Source organism: Lytechinus pictus, chromosome 9, assembly GCF_037042905.1.
Source record: "Lytechinus pictus isolate F3 Inbred chromosome 9, Lp3.0, whole genome shotgun sequence".
Classification (NCBI taxonomy): Eukaryota; Metazoa; Echinodermata; class Echinoidea; order Temnopleuroida; family Toxopneustidae; genus Lytechinus; species Lytechinus pictus.
The window spans coordinates 19282910-19305349 of NC_087253.1; the positions used below are offsets into that span (position 1 = coordinate 19282910).

Genomic DNA, 22440 nt, shown 5'->3' on the forward strand with positions numbered 1-22440 from the left:
GACCATCATCTACTCTTCACCCCCACACATATATGCACCATCCCTGAAGACCTACCACTTACCGAAGGCGAAAGAACACTTCTATCCAGGGGCTTAACGTTCATTCCTAGACAGAGGTCTGTCGATGATTTCCAAGTTCGACGAGACTTCGAGTGCTTTGCTCGTCGTCTACGATTGAAAGCTAATTTTGCCGAAGCAGACCAACAATTGAAACAAGACAGCAACACATCTCAGGACCATACAGGATCAACCCAACGTTTGAATCACGTCCTGGACTCCTTCAGACGGTGTGAATCCTAACCTTGACCACTTTATTTTAAAGTGTAGGTCGGATATAGAAGTCCTCCAGAATGCTTCTGCGCCTTCCCGACCTAACATCACTCATGAAGAACAAGATGCACTCAAATCATTGCGAAACAATCATGACTACGTCATCAAGCCAGTAGACAAAGGAGGGCAGTGGTTGTATGGCGACGTGATTTGTACATTGCCGAGGCAGAACGTCAACTAAACAACGAGATGTTCTATGAGAAATTGGACATGGATCCAACGGATGAACATCAGAAGTGTGTGAAGTCCACGGTCACTGAGTTGATCAAGAACGGAGCCCTTCCTCCATCTGCCTCCAGTGTCTGCCAGAATAATCCACGTGGTTCATCTTTCTATCTTCTCCCCAAAATACACAAGGAGGGTAACCCTGGTAGACCCATTGTTTCGAACATCGGATGCCCAACTGAAATGATCAGCATATACTTGGCCGGGATTTTCTCTCCCCTTGTGGCTTAATTGGACACCTTGTACCTTGTAGTTTCAATCCCTGAAGTCCTCCACCAGGAAGGGTAACTCAGGGCTGACGAGAGTGGGAGTATTATTACTCTGTTTTGTTTTGTTGCAGGTTTTGCATGTTTAGTTTTGCTTTAAGTATGTCAGTGCTTTTGGAGGATACCATATCAGCTGTGAGGTTATTCCAGTGGGAGATTGCTTCAGGGAAGAAGGAATTAGCCAGTTGAGTAGTTGTGATGAACTTTGAAGTGACGTCATACAGTTCATCATGGGATCTTCTTAGTCTTGTTATTTTTCTTGTGGCATATTTATTTAAGTCAAGTTGAGTTTCTCCATGGATGATCTTATATAAGTTGATGATTCGGTGATTTCGCCTCCTTTCTTCGAGAGACATCCAGCCAAGTGTTGTCATTATGTTAGTAACACTGGATCCCCGTGTGTAGTTTCCTGTGACGAACCGGGCGGCTCGTCTCTGAACCATTTCCAGCAATTTGGTGTTCTTGACTGTGCCTGGGTGCCATGCTATCGAAGCGTATTCTAGGTGGGGTCTAACAAGTGAATGGTATAAACGTTCCTTCACTGTTTTAGAGCAGTGATAGAAGTTCCTTCTGATGAAGTTTAACGCCCTCGTACCTTTGGCGGTTGCCTGTTGTGACTGCTTATCCCATTTTAGGCTGTTTTCTATATGTATTCCTAGGTATTGATGGCTATTTACTTCCTGAAGTTGTTGACCAAGGAGTAAGTAATTGGTATGTCCTGGTACTCGCTTTCTGGTATGTGAAGGATTCGTCGGATGCCCTCAAGATCTTTGTTAAACTCAATTAATAAGAAAAATAAGATGTATTACCAATATAAAAAACAAAGTCAGCATTTTTGTATAGGAAATATTCAGCATTTAGAAATACTTTAACTGCTACATTGCGTAATGCAAAAAAGCAATATTACTGTGCTCAATTCCAAGCGACTTTTAATAATATTAAGGATACCTGGAAAGTGATCAGAAATGTTTTTAAAGCGCCACTTAAGGTTTCAAAGAGAAAACAGGTAATCATAAATGATCAAGTTGTGGATGATAACAGTGTTATTGTAGAAGAGTTCAACAATTATTTTTGTAATATTGGTCCAAATTTGCAGGCGACTATTCCACCCTGTCAAAAAACCTGTGCTGACTTCTTGTCTGAGCCTACTTTGGAAAGTCTATTTTTTTTGCCTACAAATGAGGAAGAGTTGATTGATGTGGTTAGATCTCTCAAAAGTAAAAAGAACCCAGGCTGTGATAATATTAAAAATGAACTTATTAAACATGTCATTGTAGGAATCTTGACACCTCTTACTCACATCTTTAATCTTTCAATGTCAAATGGCATTGTGCCTAGAAGCATGAAAATTGCAAAAGTTGTGCCAATTTTTTAAGAAAGGCAATCCTGAATTGTTGACCAATTATCGTCCAATTTCTTTGTTGACATCTTTTTCAAAAATCCTTGAAAAACTCATGTATGCAAGGGTCATACAATTCTTTAAAAAGTCAAATATCTTTTCGAATTTTCAATTTGGGTTTCGCGAGAAGCATACAACTACACATGCCATTTTGCACTTTGTTGATAAGGTTGCCACTGCCATGGATAATTACTTGAGCACAATTGGTATATTATTCGATTTTTCCAAGGCTTTTGATACAGTTGATCATAAAATTTTGCTACATGAGTAATCCCATTATGGAGTGAGAGGTGTTACCCTTGAGTGGTTTAGGAGTTATCTCACTGACAGGAGACAATTTGTATCATTGAATATAATTAATTCCAGCTTGCAAACTGTTACATGTGGTGTACCTCAGGGGTCTATTCTAGGACCTCTCTTATTCATACTGTATATAAATGATTTTCAAAATTCATCAAATAAATTATCCTTTATTTTCTTTGCTGATGATTCTAGTGTATTTTTTCACATAGGAATCCTCTAACCCTGATAGAAACAGTGAATTGTGAATTGAAGAATGTTATCTTGAGGGTTCAAGCCAATGAATTATCACTTAATTTTCAAAAGACAAATTATATGCTTTTTAGCAAATCCTTAAAAATGCTGCCTGGCAATGTAATGTTTAATAATGTCTGTCTTGAAAGAGTAACCTCAACTAAATTTCTTGGGTTATTCATTGATGAGAAATTGAACTGGAAACCTCAGGTAAATCATCTCTGCAAACTGTTGTAAAAAAATACCGGTGTTATATACAAGTTGAGATCAGTTTTCCCTAAAGAAATTTTATTTATATTATCTTCCTCATTAATTGTTCCTTACTTAAACTACGGTGTGCTTGCCTGGGGCAACTCACTTAAAACGCAATTGCAAAAATTATTCATTGTTCAGAAGAGAGCTATTAGAAGTAAATGTAATGTCAGTTATCGTGCCCATACAAATGTTTTATTTCATGACAATCACTTATTGAAAGTGGAAGATATTTACTTTATGCAGCTAGGATCTCTTATGTATGATTTTGATTCAGGAAGTCTCCCTTCAGCCCTGGCACTGATATTTAAGAAAAATAGTCAAGTACACAATTACAATATTAGACGATCTTCCACTCTCCATATATCTCGTGCAAGAACAAAGTTCACTTTGGGCACTCTAGTTTGCACTGGACCCAGGTTTTGGAATGCACTTGACCCTGACATTATACATGCTGTCAGTTCTACAGTGTTTAAACGAAAATTGAAATCTTATTTACTGAGTAACTATGGAAGAGATTCGTAAAACCAATTTTTCGTGTGTTATTTATCAGTTAATGCTAAATTATCAATACTTAACATCCCCCCCTTTCCCGGGCCTGGCTGGTCTCTGTCCTCATGTCCCCTTTTTTGTCCCTTTTGTACATAAATGTGTCCCTCTCCTCTCCCCGCCTCTCTCTTTAGTTATCATATTATATTATATTGCCATTTCTTTGTTGTTTATCCAATGTTCTTTGAATTCGTAAAGAGGAACCTTAATTTACAAGCATTGCTTCACTTAGGTCTCCTCGTCTTCCTTTAAAATTATTTCTTTTCTGTCTTAAGCTGTATAATGTATTTAAAAACAATGTTTTTCTGCATACTCTGTTTTATATATACCTGTATATTATGTACTCTGCTCATTGTTTCATACACACTTATATGTTTGTCATGTATTCAAACTCAAAGTTGGAAGACAAATAAAATTAACTTATGAACTTTCAGGCTACGCAACTTCCCTCGCAGGGGCCACGATTTATCTTCACGATGGATGTCTCATCTCTCTACATTAATATTCCCATGAATGAAGGTCATCGAGCTATCAGGTACTTTCTACACAAGTTTCCATCACCGGACCGTCCAGACGATACTACTGTTCTTCGACTCACTGAGTTGGTACTTAGACTTGCTGCTTTTCAGTACAATGGAGAATTCTATCTGCAGAAGAAAGGAGTTGCCATGGGAATTAAAATTGGACCTTCCTACGCATGCCTCTTTGTCGGTTGTATCGAACAGGAGATCTTGAGGAGCTTCCGAGGCCCACAGCCTCTTCTTTTGAAGAGGTACATCGACGACTATGTAGGAGTCGCATTTTCCCCCTTGGAGTACCTGAATGAGCTGATTGCTCATTTCAACGATTTCCATCCGTGTCTCAAGTTCACTCACAAGATCTCTGAGGATTCACTCCCATTTCTAAACATTCAACTTTGGATAAATGGCCAGCAGATTAAAACTAGTGTACACTACGAGTCTACAGATACTCACTGCTACCTAAATTATTTGTCTTCTCATCCACCCAGCTACAAGCAATCAATTTCCTTTCTCACAACTCACCCGGCTCCGGCGTCTTTGCAGTGATGACCAGGACTTCAGACAACGATCCGAAGAAATGACAGGGTTCTTCCGACAAAGGGGTTATCCTGAGCAAGTCATCCAAAAAGCTTCTTGGAAAGCTTCCAGCCTAAGTCGCACGGCCACTTTGCAACCACGTCAGCAAGAGAACATGGACCGGGTACCATTGGTCCTAACGTACCATCCGTCTACCGAGAGAATCGTCTCAACCATCATGAATAATACGGGCATTCTCAAGGAGGATGAGAATAACCGGGAGATATTCAAGAATCCTCCAGTGGTCGCGCATAAGAAAGGCAAGAGCCTTATGAGGCGCCGAATGTACCAATATTATTTAGAACAATTATTTGTTATATAATCATTATTTATTAAATAATAACTATTATTTATATATAATTTACATTTTATTTGTAAATAACTACAATTATATAAAATATCATTTCTAATTATTTATATATAATTCCAAGTAATACTTCATTATTTGTAAATAATAATAGTTCGACATTCCATTATTTATAAATAATGATTATTTGTTTTTCATTATTTATAAATAATGATTATTTATTTTTCATTATTTATAAATAATGATTATTTGTTTTTCATTATTTACAAATAATGATTATTTGTTTTTCATTATTTATAAATAATGATTATTTGTTTTTCATTATTTACAAATAATGATTATTTGTTTTTCATTATTTATAAATAGTGATTATTTGTTTTTCATTATTTATAAATAATTTGTTGAGTTTTCCATTATTTATGAATAATGATTATTTGTTAAATAATGAAAACGTCTACTTCATTATTTATAAATAATTTTTTCGAGTACACCATTATTCTCATTATTTATAAATAATCATTATTTAATGTTCGAGTTTTCCATTATTTATAAATAAAAATTATTTGTTAAATAATTTTTACAGTTTGCCATTATATACAAATAATCATTATTTATATACAAATAACCATTATTTATTAAATAATGCCATTATTTATTAAATAATGCCATTATTTATTAAATAATGCCATTATTTATTAAATAATGCCATTATTTATTAAATAATGGAAAACTCGCTATAACATGCAAATGTGGGACCGCCCATGATATGAATATTCATGATGCGATTTCCTTTTTCGTGATTTTTCTTCACAAATTTGTGTCCATTTCCTCTTCATAATGACATTTCTTGAAGCAATTTTCTAGGGATATGGTCTGATTGTAATATTCTTCATTTTCTATATAACTTCGTCTTCGTAGAAATATCAAAAAGTGTAATTTAATACGATTTTTCCTACAGTTCACAATCCCCATAGGCGCGCGTGTATCGTAGGGACAACCGTATTGTCGTTGCGAGCATTTTGGGGCCAGGGTGAAATCGCCCCAAACGCCTCAAACAGACACTCCAAAATGTATTTGAAGTGCATTATTAGAACTGAAACTTATCTCTACACCAGGAAAAATTAACTTAACAAAAAAAGCAACAAGAAATATTTATAAAAAGTAGAAGGGCCTGTACAAGTACACTGATATTTCACTCTCTCAGTCTCAGCTCATATGCACTTGATCGACTTCCATCGAGGATTCGGGCTAAATTCCGCCCGCCACTTCCGGGGACCAACCAATGTAGTATTTCGATGAAGAGCACTCCGTCGATTCACCGGTTGTCCCTACGATACACGCGCGCCTATGGGGATTGTGAACTGTAGGAAAAATCGTATTAAATTACACTTTTTGATATTTCTACGAAGACGAAGTTATATAGAAAATGAAGAATATTACAATCAGACCATATCCCTAGAAAATTGCTTCAAGAAATGTCATTATGAAGAGGAAATGGACACAAATTTGTGAAGAAAAATCACGAAAAAGGAAATCGCATCATGAATATTCATATCATGGGCGGTCCCACATTTGCATGTTATAGCGAGTTTTCCATTATTTAATAAATAATGGCATTATTTAATAAATAATGGCATTATTTAATAAATAATGGCATTATTTAATAAATAATGGTTATTTGTATATAAATAATGATTATTTGTATATAATGGCAAACTGTAAAAATTATTTAACAAATAATTTTTATTTATAAATAATGGAAAACTCGAACATTAAATAATGATTATTTATAAATAATGAGAATAATGGTGTACTCGAAAAAATTATTTATAAATAATGAAGTAGACGTTTTCATTATTTAACAAATAATCATTATTTATAAATAATGAAAAACAAATAATCATTATTTGTAAATAATGAAAAACAAATAATCATATGATTATTTGTTTTTCATTATTTACAAATAATGATTATTTGTTTTTCATTATTTATTATTTATAAATAATGAAAAACAAATAATCATTATTTGTAAATAATGAAAAACAAATAATCATTATTTATAAATAATGAAAAATAAATAATCATTATTTATAAATAATGAAAAACAAATAATCATTATTTATAAATAATGAAAAACAAATAATCATTATTTATAAATAATGGAATGTCGAACTATTATTATTTACAAATAATGAAGTATTACTTGGAATTATATATAAATAATTAGAAATGATATTTTATATAATAGTAGTTATTTACAAATAAAATGTAAATTATATATAAATAATAGTTATTATTTAATAAATAATGATTATATAACAAATAATTGTTCTAAATAATATTGGTACATTCGGCGCCTCATAGAGCCTCCGCAATCTGCTGGTACATTCCAAATTAACATCTACAACTCCTGAGGAGAATCACGGGACCGTGAGATGCGGAAGGAGCAGATGTAATACATGCAACTTCATACTGCAAGATACCACTATCAAGGGACCTAAGTCTACCTGGATTGTTCGGGATCATTTTACATGCACTACCACCAACTTGATCTTTGTTACATAGTGTGCACCGCATGTGAAATGCTATATGTCGGTGAGACTAAACGGAGGATGGCCGATCGCACCAATGAACATCTACGATCAATCCGACTTCACACCACAGGACTTCCAGTTGCTCATCAATCTTCCAGGACAGGACACTCAATCAGCAACTTCAAAATATGTGGCATCGTGAGATGTTCTGGTGCTACAGATGAGGAGAGGAAAATCCGGGAAGAACGTATGATCCACCGCCTGAGATGTCTCCAACCAAACGGAGTCAACGCAGCCTTTCGCTCCTCCCTTATGAACTCTTAGTTTCTTGTCAATTTTCTTTGCTTCTTTGTTTTCTGGTGTGTTGTTGTCATCTTTTCTTTCTAAATATCTTTCTCTCGCTCTCTCCCCTCCTCTTTTTCTCATTCGTTCTCTCTCCCTCTTTTCTCCCTCTTTCTCTTCCTTAGCTGGTATATTCTTACCTTTTCTTCTATTTTCTTTCTCCCACTCCGCCCCTATATTTGTCTCTCTTTTCTTGTATTCTTTTTTTTTCTTTCTATTTCTCACCCCCTTCTCTGTGTCTCCCACCTCTCTCTCTTCTATCTCTCTCCTTCTCTTCTCTATCTCCCTCTCCCCCTTCTCTCTCTATTTTATAAATTTCTGTTCTTTCTACTCTCTGTTCCTCTTATGTTTGCCTTTTCCCCAATGCTTCTCTTTCTCACTTGTTTCTGCTTTCCCGTTTTTCTTTTTTTTCTTTTTCTTTTCATTTCTTTCGTTTATTCTCTGATCCCTTCTTTATTTCCTCGCCTCCTTCCCTCCTCTCTTTCCTTGTTACGTAAGAGCGCCTCTCTGTCGGGTGCGCCTACATCAAGGGCGCTCCTTGAGAGAGTGCACGCTTTACTGTTGTTGATCTTGACGCATTTTCAAAGTTGATCTTAATCAATAAATCTCTTGACAAACCCTATGGGCGAAAATTCGTGAAATACTTTTCATTACGGAATTTTTATTTCTTTTTTAATTATATATATATATATATATATATATATATATATATATATATATATATATGTATATATATATATATGTACGTATATATGTATGTATATATATATATATATATATATATATATATATATATATATATACATATATACGTGTATGTATGTACATACTTCAATATTTTTAATTGTATACAGGGTCCTATGGAAAAAACAGTACTACTAATGGAGCCAGAATACAAAATAAATGAATAGATAATTGAATAAATAGATAATTTATATTAGTATGCATGTATTTAAAATCGTTATTCTATTTTCATCTTGTTCATTCTTATTCGTTTCAGCTGGTAACATGGTTTACGCTTCTGCGTCATGTCAGATGTGGATTCCGATTACTGGAATTTTAATGGTCCTCCAAGTCATCGCTGTTTGATCTAGACCTCTAAGAAATGGAGCTAATGAAATCGGTTAACGTTGACATGATTATATATTCACATTTCAGATTAAGAAAGAAAAGTACAGTTTTCATTCAACCGAAAAAGGGATGCGGAACTTTAGTTGGGAAAATTGCCCTAATAAAGTTTTGATTAGAAATGAAAAGAAAGGAGAAAGAGAAAGAAAATGAATTGGGGTGAAAGGTTGAATTATGATACCATTTTGATTTGATTTAATATATTGTTTCACATTCCATAACAAATACATACACCTTGAGCAAATAATGATAGAAAATTACATTACAACTGTTTTGCAAAGTAATATAATAACGTGAAATATGAGGAACGTGTTAAAATTATAGCTTGAAAAAAATAAGTTGACACAATTTCTCGATATATTATAATCTGTGGCGCTATATATACAAATAAGAACGATATTAAGTCATAAACCAATTCTTTCACTAAATTGATACATTTTATTTGATATCAAAAGTCTATACCATTACTGTAGTTGGGTACAATTAAAGCTTCTTCTGTGATTCGATTTCATTATCCTACTGAGTGCAAATGTTTCTTTAAACTGTAATTTTTTTTTTTATTACAAGTCGAAGTAAAATTCGTGCTGTATGATATCTTATATATTCGTGCTTTATATACATCTGCAATATTCAATTGCTATTAAAAATACATATATCGTTATGATTTTATATTTAAGTACCGTTAAAACATATTCACTCTATTTAATTTAGGAGTAATGATTTTTTTCTTTTTGAAACTAATATTTTTATATTTGCAATTTCTTGATTCTTTTGTAATGTTGCTTATTTGTTGATCTTATGAATATGTTTTATTCTCTTTTGCCATTTGCCAATTCAGGTTGTTACAAGCTGCCATCAAATGTTTCAATAAATCTTGAATCTCATGATTCCAATAATTGTTTTGTCATTCAGGTAATTACCAACTCGTACCATGGCAACCAGAGTGCGTGAGTCTTTGAAGAGAGGTTAAGGGCTCGGCTAATGATACTAAATTTGTTGTTTTGTACATTAGTTCACATTTCAAGAGGTTTAAATAATCATGTTTCCTGTTGGCAGGATAAAAGGATCGAATAGTTTCGGCATTGAGGTGTGTTCTGAGTCTCGTCTATATATTTATTTCATAGGAACTTTTTGAAGGACTATCCATCGGAGAAAAAAACAATATGTCAGGGCTTACTCTCATAGTTAAAACATATTCAAAGAGTAAAGTGAAAATTGCACAACAGACCCACTCCCTCCACCTAGAGAGAGATGCGATGCGACATTCGCAACTGTCTATTGTATTTAATTTTTCCCGATATACCACTGGTGTATATAAATATGTATATATATATATGCATGTATATATATATATATATATATATATATATATATATTGTCAACAACCATGGCAACATTATGGACTGCTGGATATAATAAAAGAAGCAGCATTTGATAGTGTTGCCTGTTGCCATGGTTTTAGGTTTCTGGCGGATTTGAAAAAAACATTATGAATACCTCATACTGTCATAGCCTTAATGATGATAACTAGGGCAGGTCTTCAGCATATCAACTGGGGGTATGAATGGAGCAGTTGCCACCATAATCATGATAATGCGTCTGTTTATATATTGGAGAGGGATGATCATTCCGCAATGTTAATTGAATTGGCATCCAGGTAGTATTAAACTTTTCAAATGTGGGGGTATTTCCATAGCTGCGCACAGCGTTGGTATGGGATTGATAACCATCTTCCTCCCAAAGGGACTTTCACAATTGCTTCTGCCATCGTTTGCGATCATTTGGTCACTATATATAATGCACACAATCGCAACGGTTGGAAGTAGTCGCAACAGCAATTGTGAAAGGGGTTTAAATAAAGCAACAACAAAGTGTGTGGGTACTTATACATTTCTTGCCAAAAATATAACCGAAATTTTTAAATCTGTGCACCAAATCTCCCCTTTCATTGCTTACAATAATAATAATAATAATAGCTGTATTTATAAAGCGCTTTTTGCCTGAGGATACAAAGCGCTGCTACTATTACCCCGGCTTTAGCTCGAGCTACCATCACTGACGCTCAGTGCATGCAAGGAATTAATCATGCGGGGTACCCATTCACCTCACCTGGGTCGAGTGCAGCACAGTGCGGATAAATTTTTTGCTGAAGGAAAACACGCCATGGTTAGGATTCGAACCCGCGATACGACCCTCTGTTTTATAGGCGAGAGTCAGAATCACTAGACCACGACGCGAAATGCGAAAGCATGAAGTAGGATTCGAACCCGCGATACGACCCTCTGTTTTATAGGCGAGAGTCAGAATCACTAGACCACGACGCGAAATGCGAAAGCATGAAGTAACTGCCATCGTAATAAACACAGTCGCTTAATTTGCTCGGTTGTAAACATACATTGCTTTTGAGTATGTTCCGAAAATCTAAAGAATCTCTGACCCCCTAGAAAATTATGGGACCGGTCATCGGCGCCGTTGACAGTTTGTTACATTCCCCCCAAAAAAAGCGAAAGAAAGAAAGAATAAAAGAAAGAAAGAAAGAAAGAAAGAAAAAAGAAAGAAAGAAAGGAAGAAAGAAAAAAAGAAAAAAAGAAAGAAAGAAAGGAAGAAAAAAGAAAGAAAGAAAAAAGAAAGAAAGAAAAAAAAGAAAGAAAGAAAGATAGAAAGAAAGAAAGATAGAAAGAAAGAAAGAAAAAAAGAAAGAAAGAAAGATAGAAAGAAAGAAAGAAAGAAAGATAGAAAAAAAGAAAGAAAGAAAGAAAGAAAAAAGAAAAAAAAGAAAGAAAGATAGAAAGAAAGAAAGAAAAAAAGAAAGGAAGATAGATAGAAAGAAAGAAAGAAAGTAAGAAAGAAAAAAAGAAAGAAAGAAAAAAAGCAAGAAAAAAAAAAGAAAGAAAGAAAGAAAAAAAAAAACCCTCTCTTATGATTGCTTCCGGCATACTTGTGTTGTAAAATTAGGATTTTTTTTTTGCAATCACTATGCAGACGCTTTCTATAATTCAGAAAAACTTTTGTCAAAAGCTCTTCAATGACAAAACAATCAGTGAATCAAAACAGCGGTGTCGTCCTCCGTCCCGTTTCATTAAACTAATCACGAATGCACTGTCCATTTCTGTGTAACAAATTTACTTTCAGTCAATCAGATTGAAGGATTTCAGTAGCTTTTAACTGTTATTGTAAATTTGTTATCGTAACAAGTTTTATGAAACAGACTCTTGGGCTCTGGACAAACGACATATATGCAGTTTTCAGACGATCTGCTGTGCCAATTAACCACATTTTGACAAAAACCTCTCGGCTGTCCATTGTAATTTGACTTGCATTTTCAATAGTGATTGCAAAAATAGGTTGATATGATATTAGCGAGTCTTCGCTCAGTGACGCGGAATTAATAAAACACAGCAAATGCACTGAAAATGCAAGTCAACTCATAATGAGTCTTTGCCGAGGGTCAGCAGGTCAGTGTATTGGAACAGCCGTTTCGTCCGACGTTTTAGAGAAGACGAAATATCGCAAATATGTCGTTTGTTAATTCAGAGTCGAGTCACCGACAAATCGTTGATCCGATTCAGCGACCCTCGACAAAGATTTCATTGTCATGAAGGCCAATTTGACAATAGATTATCTGCTTTCCAGAAAGCGTCTGCATAGCTGGTGCGAAAACTTTCTATATGACAACGAGAGTGAACGGGATAAACAGTACTCAGTAGTGTGAACGTGATTTATAAAGTGTTAAAAAGGGGGATTGGTAGTAAACAAAATAAATAAAAAGCATTAATCTGAACGTGAAATTAGCACAGTAATGAATTGATGAAATAACACAAAAATAAACATGACGTAACTTTGAGGTAAAACAAAATTAGATCAGCAAAATATTTGTAAGAGATATATTGTTTCGGGATCCATTTTAGGTTCAAATTTCGTGTATTCATTAATGAATTTATCAATTTATTTATTTATCATTATTATTTTATCATCATCAGTATTGTTATAATTATTTTAATCATTTTCATCATCATCATCATCAATATTAATGTACTGCAAGTAGTTAAGCAGCAAGGGGGGGGGGGGGGGTTCGTTAATTCAATTTACCTAAAACACGGTAGATTCTTTAAATAATCCGCACCCCCTCCCCCTCCAACAAATTCCTGGAAAAATAATCGGCACACATAAAATTATGAGCGCTGTCTTGGTTTGCAGATAATCCTTCTTTGTTGAATTGTTCTATTACTGTCCCGGTCTTACAAAGCGTTTCGATTGATCCGATCAACCACAACTATGGAAAGCCAGCAATGTCTACATCTAAAATGCATGCCTTTTTCAAAACATTTTCTAGATGTGATGTATATTCATTAATAGATTTCTTTAAAAAATCAGTGTGCTTCTTTTTGTTCACGAAGTACATTTGGCAAATTTCCTGTAGAAAATCTATGACATTGGTGGATTTCCAGGCCCTGATCTAGGTAAATCCATGCGGCAACGCAAAACCGCATCTCTTAACTCTTCCGGATTATCATTTGTATAAGAAAAATGAATAATGCACAATGCTGTAAACATTTCATTTCATTTATTGGTTTCTGCAACACTTTTTCATAAACACATGAACAAAGAAAATACAATAATAATATCAGGGACCTGGGAAGCGGGGGTGCTGCATGTATTATTTATTATTTTCCATAGGCAGCACCCCCACGAAATCAGGTTCCCTTTGTATTTTTTTTTTATATATGTTATAATGTACATAACTATCACATCCGACAATCACAAATCATTTACATAGTCTTTCACATATTCCAATAACATCCCTCCTATAACGCGACTCAATCAAGCTCCGGCACTCCGATACAGACGTGGTCGCGCGCGAAACGTGATAACCATAGTTTACACACTACTCGATAGCAGGGAGGGACATGGGTGTGGTTGGACTTGAAACTTCCAGGTTTTATGTCGAATCAAGTGTGCGCGCGCCAGACCGCCCGTGCTTTGTATTAACAATTACAAGTCAGACAATAGAAATCAAATTTCACAGTCTTTTTCGCCCTGCCCCATGGCCCTGGGAAGCGGGGGTGCTGGGGGTGAAGCACCACAAAAATTTGGGGGTGCTGCATGTGTTATTTTCCATTGGCGGCACCTCCTGGAAATCTAGTGGTAAGTTGATAAATGACAGAAATGTAATGAAAATGAACGACGTTTTGTAGACCCTCCCCCCTTCAGAATTTTCCGACACAGTACTTAAAATAGTGTTTAAATTCACCCTTTTTCAGATCGGAATATTTTCAGATCAAATATTTTCTGCTCGCGCTTCGCGCTCGCATTATTGATTTTTATAATAATTTTTTTTATTAACAATGCCCAGATACTAGGTCTAACTCTAAACATGCGCTCGCATGTTTATTCAGATACGCAGCTTGTTTTGGGGCGACTCCGGGCTGCAAATATTTATATCAAATACAATTTTATGAAAATCTTATAACAAATAGTTAAGTTATTTAAGTCTAAAGTTTAGCAATATTTTATGAAAATGGTGATATGCATGTCGTCATGAATATTTGATAGGTGGGTTGACTTGTGTGGAAATCTGTCCCCAAAGGTAGGGGAACCAGGGCCTGGAAAATTTGACAAGCAAAAAAAAAAGAAGAAAAAAAGTTTTTCACCCAAAATGTAAGGTCATTTAGTCCAAAAGGTATTATTTCGATTGTGAAGTGATGTATTTTTCTCCATGAAAGACCCAAAACAGTAGGGGGACATTTTATATTGTGTCCCCCTGTCCCCTATGGGATTTCCGCCCATGTGGGTTGAAGATGTCACATCCCCACTATCCTGTTTCTTGTGTTATTACATGGAATCAAAATTGTTTCATTTTTTCATACCAGTGTGAATGGTATGTCTCCCTTATAATGAAAGACTAAATCAGTTGTCAATTCAACTGTTTTTGGTTCTTGAAGGGAAAATATTAAATAAACCTAATTTTATATAATAAAATACAAAAGAACAAGTGGGGATATGACATCATCAGTTTGCTCATTGAATATTAATGAAGACATGCTTAAAACTGTTTCACCGGAATAATGCTAATCTTTAAAATGCAATAACTTTGATATTCCTTGTCGGATTTTGATCAAATCTTTATTCTCATGTTCGTCTGATTTCTCTTTATCTGTTCAAACCATATTACATTCAGTGTGGAGTTTCAGATCAGAATATCAAAAATTAATTCTCGCGCTTCGCGCTCACATTATTAATGTAAGAATAAATATCAAATTTCCCATCATTTTCTTGATTTACAAAACATGAATAGAATGTCCCAATTATAGGTCTGAAATCTCGATTTCGTTTCCGCTCGCGCTTTGCGCTCGCATCAATTGTACAGTATAGTTATATACCTATCCTGTTCATGATTAGAAAAATGCTTAAGATGTCCTGTTTTTAGTTCTGAAAACTCATTTTTTATTTCTGCTCGCGCTTCGCGCTCGCATCGATTGTATAGTTATATACCTATCCTGTTCATGATTAGAAAAGTGCTTAAGATGTCCCGTTTTTTGGTCTGAAATCTCAATTTTGTTTCCGCTCGCGCTTCGCGCTCGCATCAATTGTATAGTTATATACCTATCCTGTTCATGATTGCGAAAAGTGCTTAGAATGTCCAGTATTTAGGTCGGAATGTCAAATTTTTCAGCTCGCGCTTCGCGATCGCATTATTTGATTGTTGATGTATGTATCGTCTTAATGGGTAACTGCAAACAGTCCTTATAACACTTCCCTTTCGATCAGACCAGAGCGTATATAAAAAATATCTGCTCGCACTGATCACATTCGCAGTTATTATTTGTTACATATGCATCTTGTTCAGGACCACAAACATTGCTCAAATGTTCAATTTTTCAGGACAAAATACATGAAATTCCCCCCCCAAAAAAAAAAAAAAATAGCTCGCGCTTCGCGCTCGAGTTATCTAATTATATATCTATGTTCTTTGATAAGAAGAAAGAATTGACTGTCGTATATATGTATATTGTGATGAGCAAGGACCTAAACATTGCGTGGGTGCTTCAGTGAGTAATATATTGGCGAAGAAGCTCAAAAAGTATTGAAGCTAGAGACGTAGCCTGGATTTCTTCAACTGTTATTAGTACAAGCTTTCGGCCATTTAGTTGGGCCTTCTTCAGGTATCTGAAGATGTAAAAGACATAATGGCTTATGTCTTTTCATTATAAATCAGATATTTATAATGTATTTTTATTGTATACATCACTTATTTATCGCAGAACCACATTTATTATTGTTACCTCTACCTTATATAATACTTTGTGTAATTACTAGCACTACCAAGGATATATAGGAGTAGGATTTGTTTGGGTGTCTGCGCGTATGTGTGAGTGTATGTGACTGCGAGTGTGATTACTTACATACATAAGTTCACGTGCTTAGACGCGAATGTATATGAATCAATACCTTTCCTTAATATGTACTCAATATATATTATACAGTATACACACACCACAATATGTCTATATACTTTCATAAAATATTTGTAATAAAAATCTGTGCAAACTTAATCTATTTTAATAGCTTTTGGATAATCTTAATTAAGCATTACCAATGCAATACAACTTCTTTTGAGATATATACTATTTTGAGATATACGTATTTATATACAGCACACATAACCTTCAAAAAAATGTTTGTAATAAAAATCTGCGTAAACTTAATTGATTTTAATAGCTATTGGATAATCCTAATTAAACATTACCGATGTAAAACATTTTCTTTTAAGATATACCTATATTTAGTAAATTAATCCAAATATATGCATGGTAATTGTTAAAGGTCAAGTCCACCTCAGAAAAATGTTGATTTGAATCAATAGAGAAAAATCAGACAAGCACAATGCTGAAAATTTCATCAAAATCGGATGTAAAATAAGAAAGTTATGACATTTCAAAGTTTCGCTTATTTTTAACAAAATAGGTATATGAACGAGCCAGTTACATCCAAATGAGAGAGTCGATGATGTCACTCACTCACTATTTCTTTTGTTTTTTATTATTTGAATTATACAATATTTCAATTTTTACGAATTTGACGATTAGGACCTCCTTGCCTGAAGCACAAAATGTTAAAATAATGGAATTCCACGTGTTCATGGAGGAATGAAATTTCATTTCACATGACAATGACGAGAAAATCAAAATATTTCATATTTCATATAATAAAATACAAAAGAAATAGTGAGTGAGTGATGTCATCAGTTCCCTCATTTGCATACCGACCGATAACTGTTTTGTGAAATGAAGCGAAACTTTAAAATGTCATAACTTTCTTATTTTACATCCGATTTTGATGAAATTTTCAGTGTTATGCTTGTTGAATTTCTCTCTTTTTATTCAAATCAAGTTTTTGTTGGGGTGGACTTGTCCTTTAAGCCATTATGTCTTTTACATCTTCAGATACCTGAAGAAAGCCCAACTAAATGGCCGAAAGCTTGTACTAATAAAAGTTGAAGAAATCCAGGCTACGTCTCCAGCTTCAATGCTTTTTGAGCCTCTTCGCCAATATATATATATATATATATATTGGCGAAGAAGCTCAAAAAGCATTGAAGCTGGAGACGTAGCCTGGATTTCTTCAACTTTTATTAGTACAAGCTTTCGGCCATATATATATATATAAATGTGTGAAGTTATACATGTACAACAGCTTTGGCAACTCTTTTAATTTTAAATATTGTAATATGTATATATATATATATATATATATATATATATATATATATATCTATGTGTGTGTGTGTGTGTGGTGCCCTTAGAGGTGTGTGTGTGTGTAATTATGGAATATTCAATTGTGTCCCCTCCTCCCCCCCCCCACCTTTGAGGAGAGATTTCAGCACCCCCACTTAAAAAATCGTTCCCAGGTCCCTGAATAATATACGTATAACTGACAAGCAAAACATTGAACATAATTGCATTTTCTATTAATATATATCGATTGTTAGAAGGTTGCAGGGGTTGCCACTATAAGCTAAGCTTGACTGCGTGGCAACCCCAACATGGCAACATGGCTTCTGGATGAACAGTAGTAATCCATCACTTTATTAACATTCAAATCGTTCAAACAAAGGAATGAAATATATACAAACATAAAAGAAAGGAACGCCAAGGACATATCTGAGTAACAGAACAAGCAGGGCATACATAAATAACATAGATTATATTAACATAATAGCATATACAATACATTTCTATAATTACCCCGAATCAAAATATTAAAACAAGCATGAAGTACAGTATGTAGAAGAAAAACGAGAACTAAAGCAGTTGAGAGAAGAGAGGTGGAAATAAAAGAAGGGAGAGATGGTACATACAAAGGTGAAATAAAAATAGAAGGATTTAGGTGTATGAAAAGAGAAACCATTATGTCGATATTCGGATACATTAGCCATGTACCAGGATAAGCAATGCGGATTGAAGATTCGTCATTATACCGACTCAGGATTTATTGGTTTGCATAATATGAATATATACAGGAATAACCATCTATTATTGGAATTTATTAAAAGACAAGTCGACCCCAACAAAAAGTTGATTTGTATAAACAGCGAAAACTCCAACAAGCATAACGATGAAAATTTCATCAGATTGCACGAAAAATAGAAGTTATGACATTTTAAAGTTTCCTGTATGCAAATGAGGGGACTGATAACATCACTACTCACTTTTTCTTTTGTACATCATTATATGAAATGTGAAATATTTGTATTTTCTCCTTATTGTCCTGTGAAATAAAAATTTTCTTCCTCCCTGACCGTGTGGAGTTGTGCATTAATTAATAACTGCTTTGTGAAAAGTAATGGAAACCTTAAAATATTATAACTTTCTTATTTTACATCCGATTTTGATGAAATTTTCAGCGTTATTTTATATTTCATATTTGGCAGTTCTTGGCAGTTTTGCTTAGAAGAAGAACACAGGTTCTACAGCTTTAAATACATGTTAACGAATAAAATGTTAAACTATGGGATAAAACCAGGGACAATGCAGATTTTGTGTATTATTGCACTCAGTTCAACACATTCAATGAGAAATTTACATAAATAAAAATAAATGCTCATTTTTGGCAATGGGCACTATATGTATGGTTGTTGCCATGATTTAGTAAAGTTTGGCAGGATCATTTTCTGTGCATTATTGAACCTTTCTCAGTGTACCCGCTGAATGAGGCACAATTGTACAGAAAGTCTGAACAGGCCTTGGTTTAAACCCCTCTTGGCTAGATTCACTGTTGGAATTCAGGCCTATAATAGTATAATTCCCGGGTTCATTCTACGAATTCCCTTTTTTACATAACTTTTTTTTTGTTCTCGAGTACTTTTGCTATAGGTGTACACTTATACTTTTCTTTCAATTTAACAATAGTTTATTTCCAAAAAGTATGTGTGATACGTAATGAGTTTGATTACTTTTCAACCAAAGAATAAAAACCACAGCAAAGCTTAATTTTTGTTTCAATCTGACATAGCTTACAATACTGATTGCTACTTCTTGTAGTCTTAAAGGTCAAGTCCACCCCAGAAAATTGTTGATTAGAATCGATAGAGAAAAATCAAACAAACATAACGCTGCAAATTTCATCGAAATCGGATGTAAAATAAGAAAGTTATGACATTTTCAAGTTTCGCTTATTTTTCACATAACAGTTAAATGCACAACTCAGCGATATGCAAATGAGAGAGTCGATGATGTCCATCACTCACAATTTTTTTTTTTTTATTGTTTGAATAATACAATATTTCAATTTTTACAGATTTGACAATAAGGACCAACTTAACTTAACCACATACTGTTAAAATAATGGTAATTCCACATGTTCAGGGAGAAATAAAACTTTGTTTCACTTGACAAGGAGGAGAAAATTAGAATATTTCATATTTCATATAATAAAATACAAAAGAAATAGTGAGTGTGTGACGTCATCAGTCTGCCAATTTGCATACCGACCAGGATGTGCATATAACTGTTTTGTGAAATTAAGCAAAACTTTAAAATGTCATAACTTTCTTATTTTACATCCGATTTTGATGAAATTTTTCAGTGTTTTGCTTGTTGGATTTTTCTCTATTTATTCAAATCAATTTTTTGTTGGGGTGGACTTGTCCTTTAAAAGTTTCTTTTTATCAGTTTGCAAATTGAAAACATTCATCTTTCATTTGACATGGCAAAAGTAGTTCAAGTAAATGATCAAAATAGAAGAACTGCCAACGACGATTTATTTACTCTCATATCTTTTTTAACTGCTCTAAAAAGCACTGTGACATAAAGAAATGACAAATTCATTTTCCTATCAACAAAGAAGAATTTCACAGAGAAAATTTTGTAAGTCCACAGATAAAGTAAAATGGAGTAGGGGGCTAAGTGTTGACCGCTTACATGTACATGCTACATTGTGTGTATTTGAGTTTTGTCAGACGTGTATCAACCAGATATGTTTATTTACGTCTGGGACCGACCTTTAACGTCACCATCCGAAAGACGTGAACCTCTTCATCAATTTGTAACTTCCCCACATAGCTTGGATTACAGGCGCGCGCCACAACGCCCAGTTGCAAGATCAACATTGCAAGACCACTGATTTTATCGACATGATTTCAATTGTTTGGAGTAGATATGAATGATTTATTCATATTTTGATGATATAAAGTTGATAAAATCTGTCTGTTTTGAGTCAAGAAAAATAAAACTGCCACAACTAAAAAAAATACGTCAATCATTTGTACATGTTTCAATGGAAGTGATTTAAATCAATGATTAAAAAAAATCATGGTGAAAGTGGAGTAGGGGGTGAAGTGTTAACCGCTCATATGCTACATTGCAAGATCAACCTGATATTATTGACATGATTTCAATTCTTTTAAATAGATATCAAGGATTTATTCATGTTTTGGTGATTATTAAGTTGATAAAATCTATCTATTTTTAGTAAAAAAAAACACTGCCACACAAAAAAAAAAATCGCCATTTATTTGTACATGTTTCAATGGAAGAGATTTAAATCAATGATTTTTTTAAAATCATAGTTATTTAAATCGCGATTTAAATCATGATTTAAATCAACGTGATTTAAATCAGCCAACCCTGCACATTCAGTTCCTTAACTTGAGTGAAGGGTCTGCACGGTAGACCAGACGCTTTTGGTCTACTTTTTTCGTGTTTCACCTGACTGGATTTTAAAGGGACGGCTGGCTTTGGCAATCCATATTCTTAATCCCTTTTCTAGATCTCTATATATCTTTATATTAATCAGAAACGGAATTTGAATTCATGAAATACTGTGTTGCTAGGAAAATGCAGTTCTTGAAAGCAAGAAACTATATACCAAAAAAAAATCGTCACATTTACACTGACGAAAGCAGGGCCGGAGGTAGATTTTTTTCGGGGGGGGGGGGGGGCGGGCATGCAGGACGCGTATATATATACAAAATTTGAGGAAACTCGTTTTTGAGTTTCCACCCAAAAAAATAACGCGTCCTGCCGCCCCCCACCCCGAAAAAAATCTGCGTACGGCCCTGCTTTCGTCAGTGTAAATATTACAATTTTGTTGTAGTTTCTTGCTGTGACATAGCGTTCGTTCCTTGATCTAGTTTGGCGTGAGTACATAGAAAAGAAATTTGATACAATTTACCTTTGTCTCTAAAATATGTAGCTACATCTAAAAGGCGTGGGATGTCTCTACCTCGGAGAGAAAGTAAATTGATATCTGTGAAACATAGCGTGACTATAGGGCCTACCTCTAAAATATCATTATGACTAATATCAAATCACACTGATGATGGATATCCGTAATCTATTGATGAATTGGGAACGGAACTCTTAATGGTGACGCCTTTAAATAATTTAATATTGTTTTCGAATGCCGTTCTTTTTGCTGCGCTGTTGACAAGCAAGGACATTGTTAGAGAAACAAAGAAAATACTATTTGAGAGAGAGAGAGAGAGAGGGGGAGATAGAGAGATGGAGAGGGATATGAGGGAGGGAGATGGGGACGTAACTGACGCAAGCCCGTTATCTCTCTATAATAATTTCCTTTCACATAATACAAAGAAAGTAACATAACATTGAAATGTCAGAATATATCACAAAGCATGACAATCATAACAATTCATAACAAAATTAATATAATATTTAACAATTCAGACGTTAGCGACCACCTTCAGGGGCAACCTGAAAACATGCCTGTATAAGAGTGTGTTTTTGGACAGACACCGACTTGTTTTCATTGTTAAAGTTTGAATACGTATTTATTTAAAGGGATCGTTTAACTTTGTGAGCAGCTGATTTAAAAGATTCTCACACTGAGACGAAACATGTGTATGAGTGCCTGTATTTGTCCTCAAAAACCGTGAAACAGACCACAATATAGGAGGAAAAACTCTAATTTAGATACAAGTAGCAATTTATTAGCTAGATTTTGAGAACCGTCTAGTAGA

At 34.3% G+C, this 22440-nt stretch overlaps 1 protein-coding gene across 1 annotated transcript; it reads left to right on the top strand.

Moving 5' to 3' along the window:
• The first annotated feature begins 4031 nt into the window (after nucleotides 1–4031).
• Nucleotides 4032–4622, top strand: LOC129267598 (uncharacterized). Its single transcript, XM_054905244.2, has one exon. It carries the CDS (start codon nucleotides 4032–4034, stop codon nucleotides 4620–4622), a length of 591 nt encoding a protein of 196 aa, XP_054761219.2.
• Nucleotides 4623–22440: the final 17818 nt, after the last annotated feature.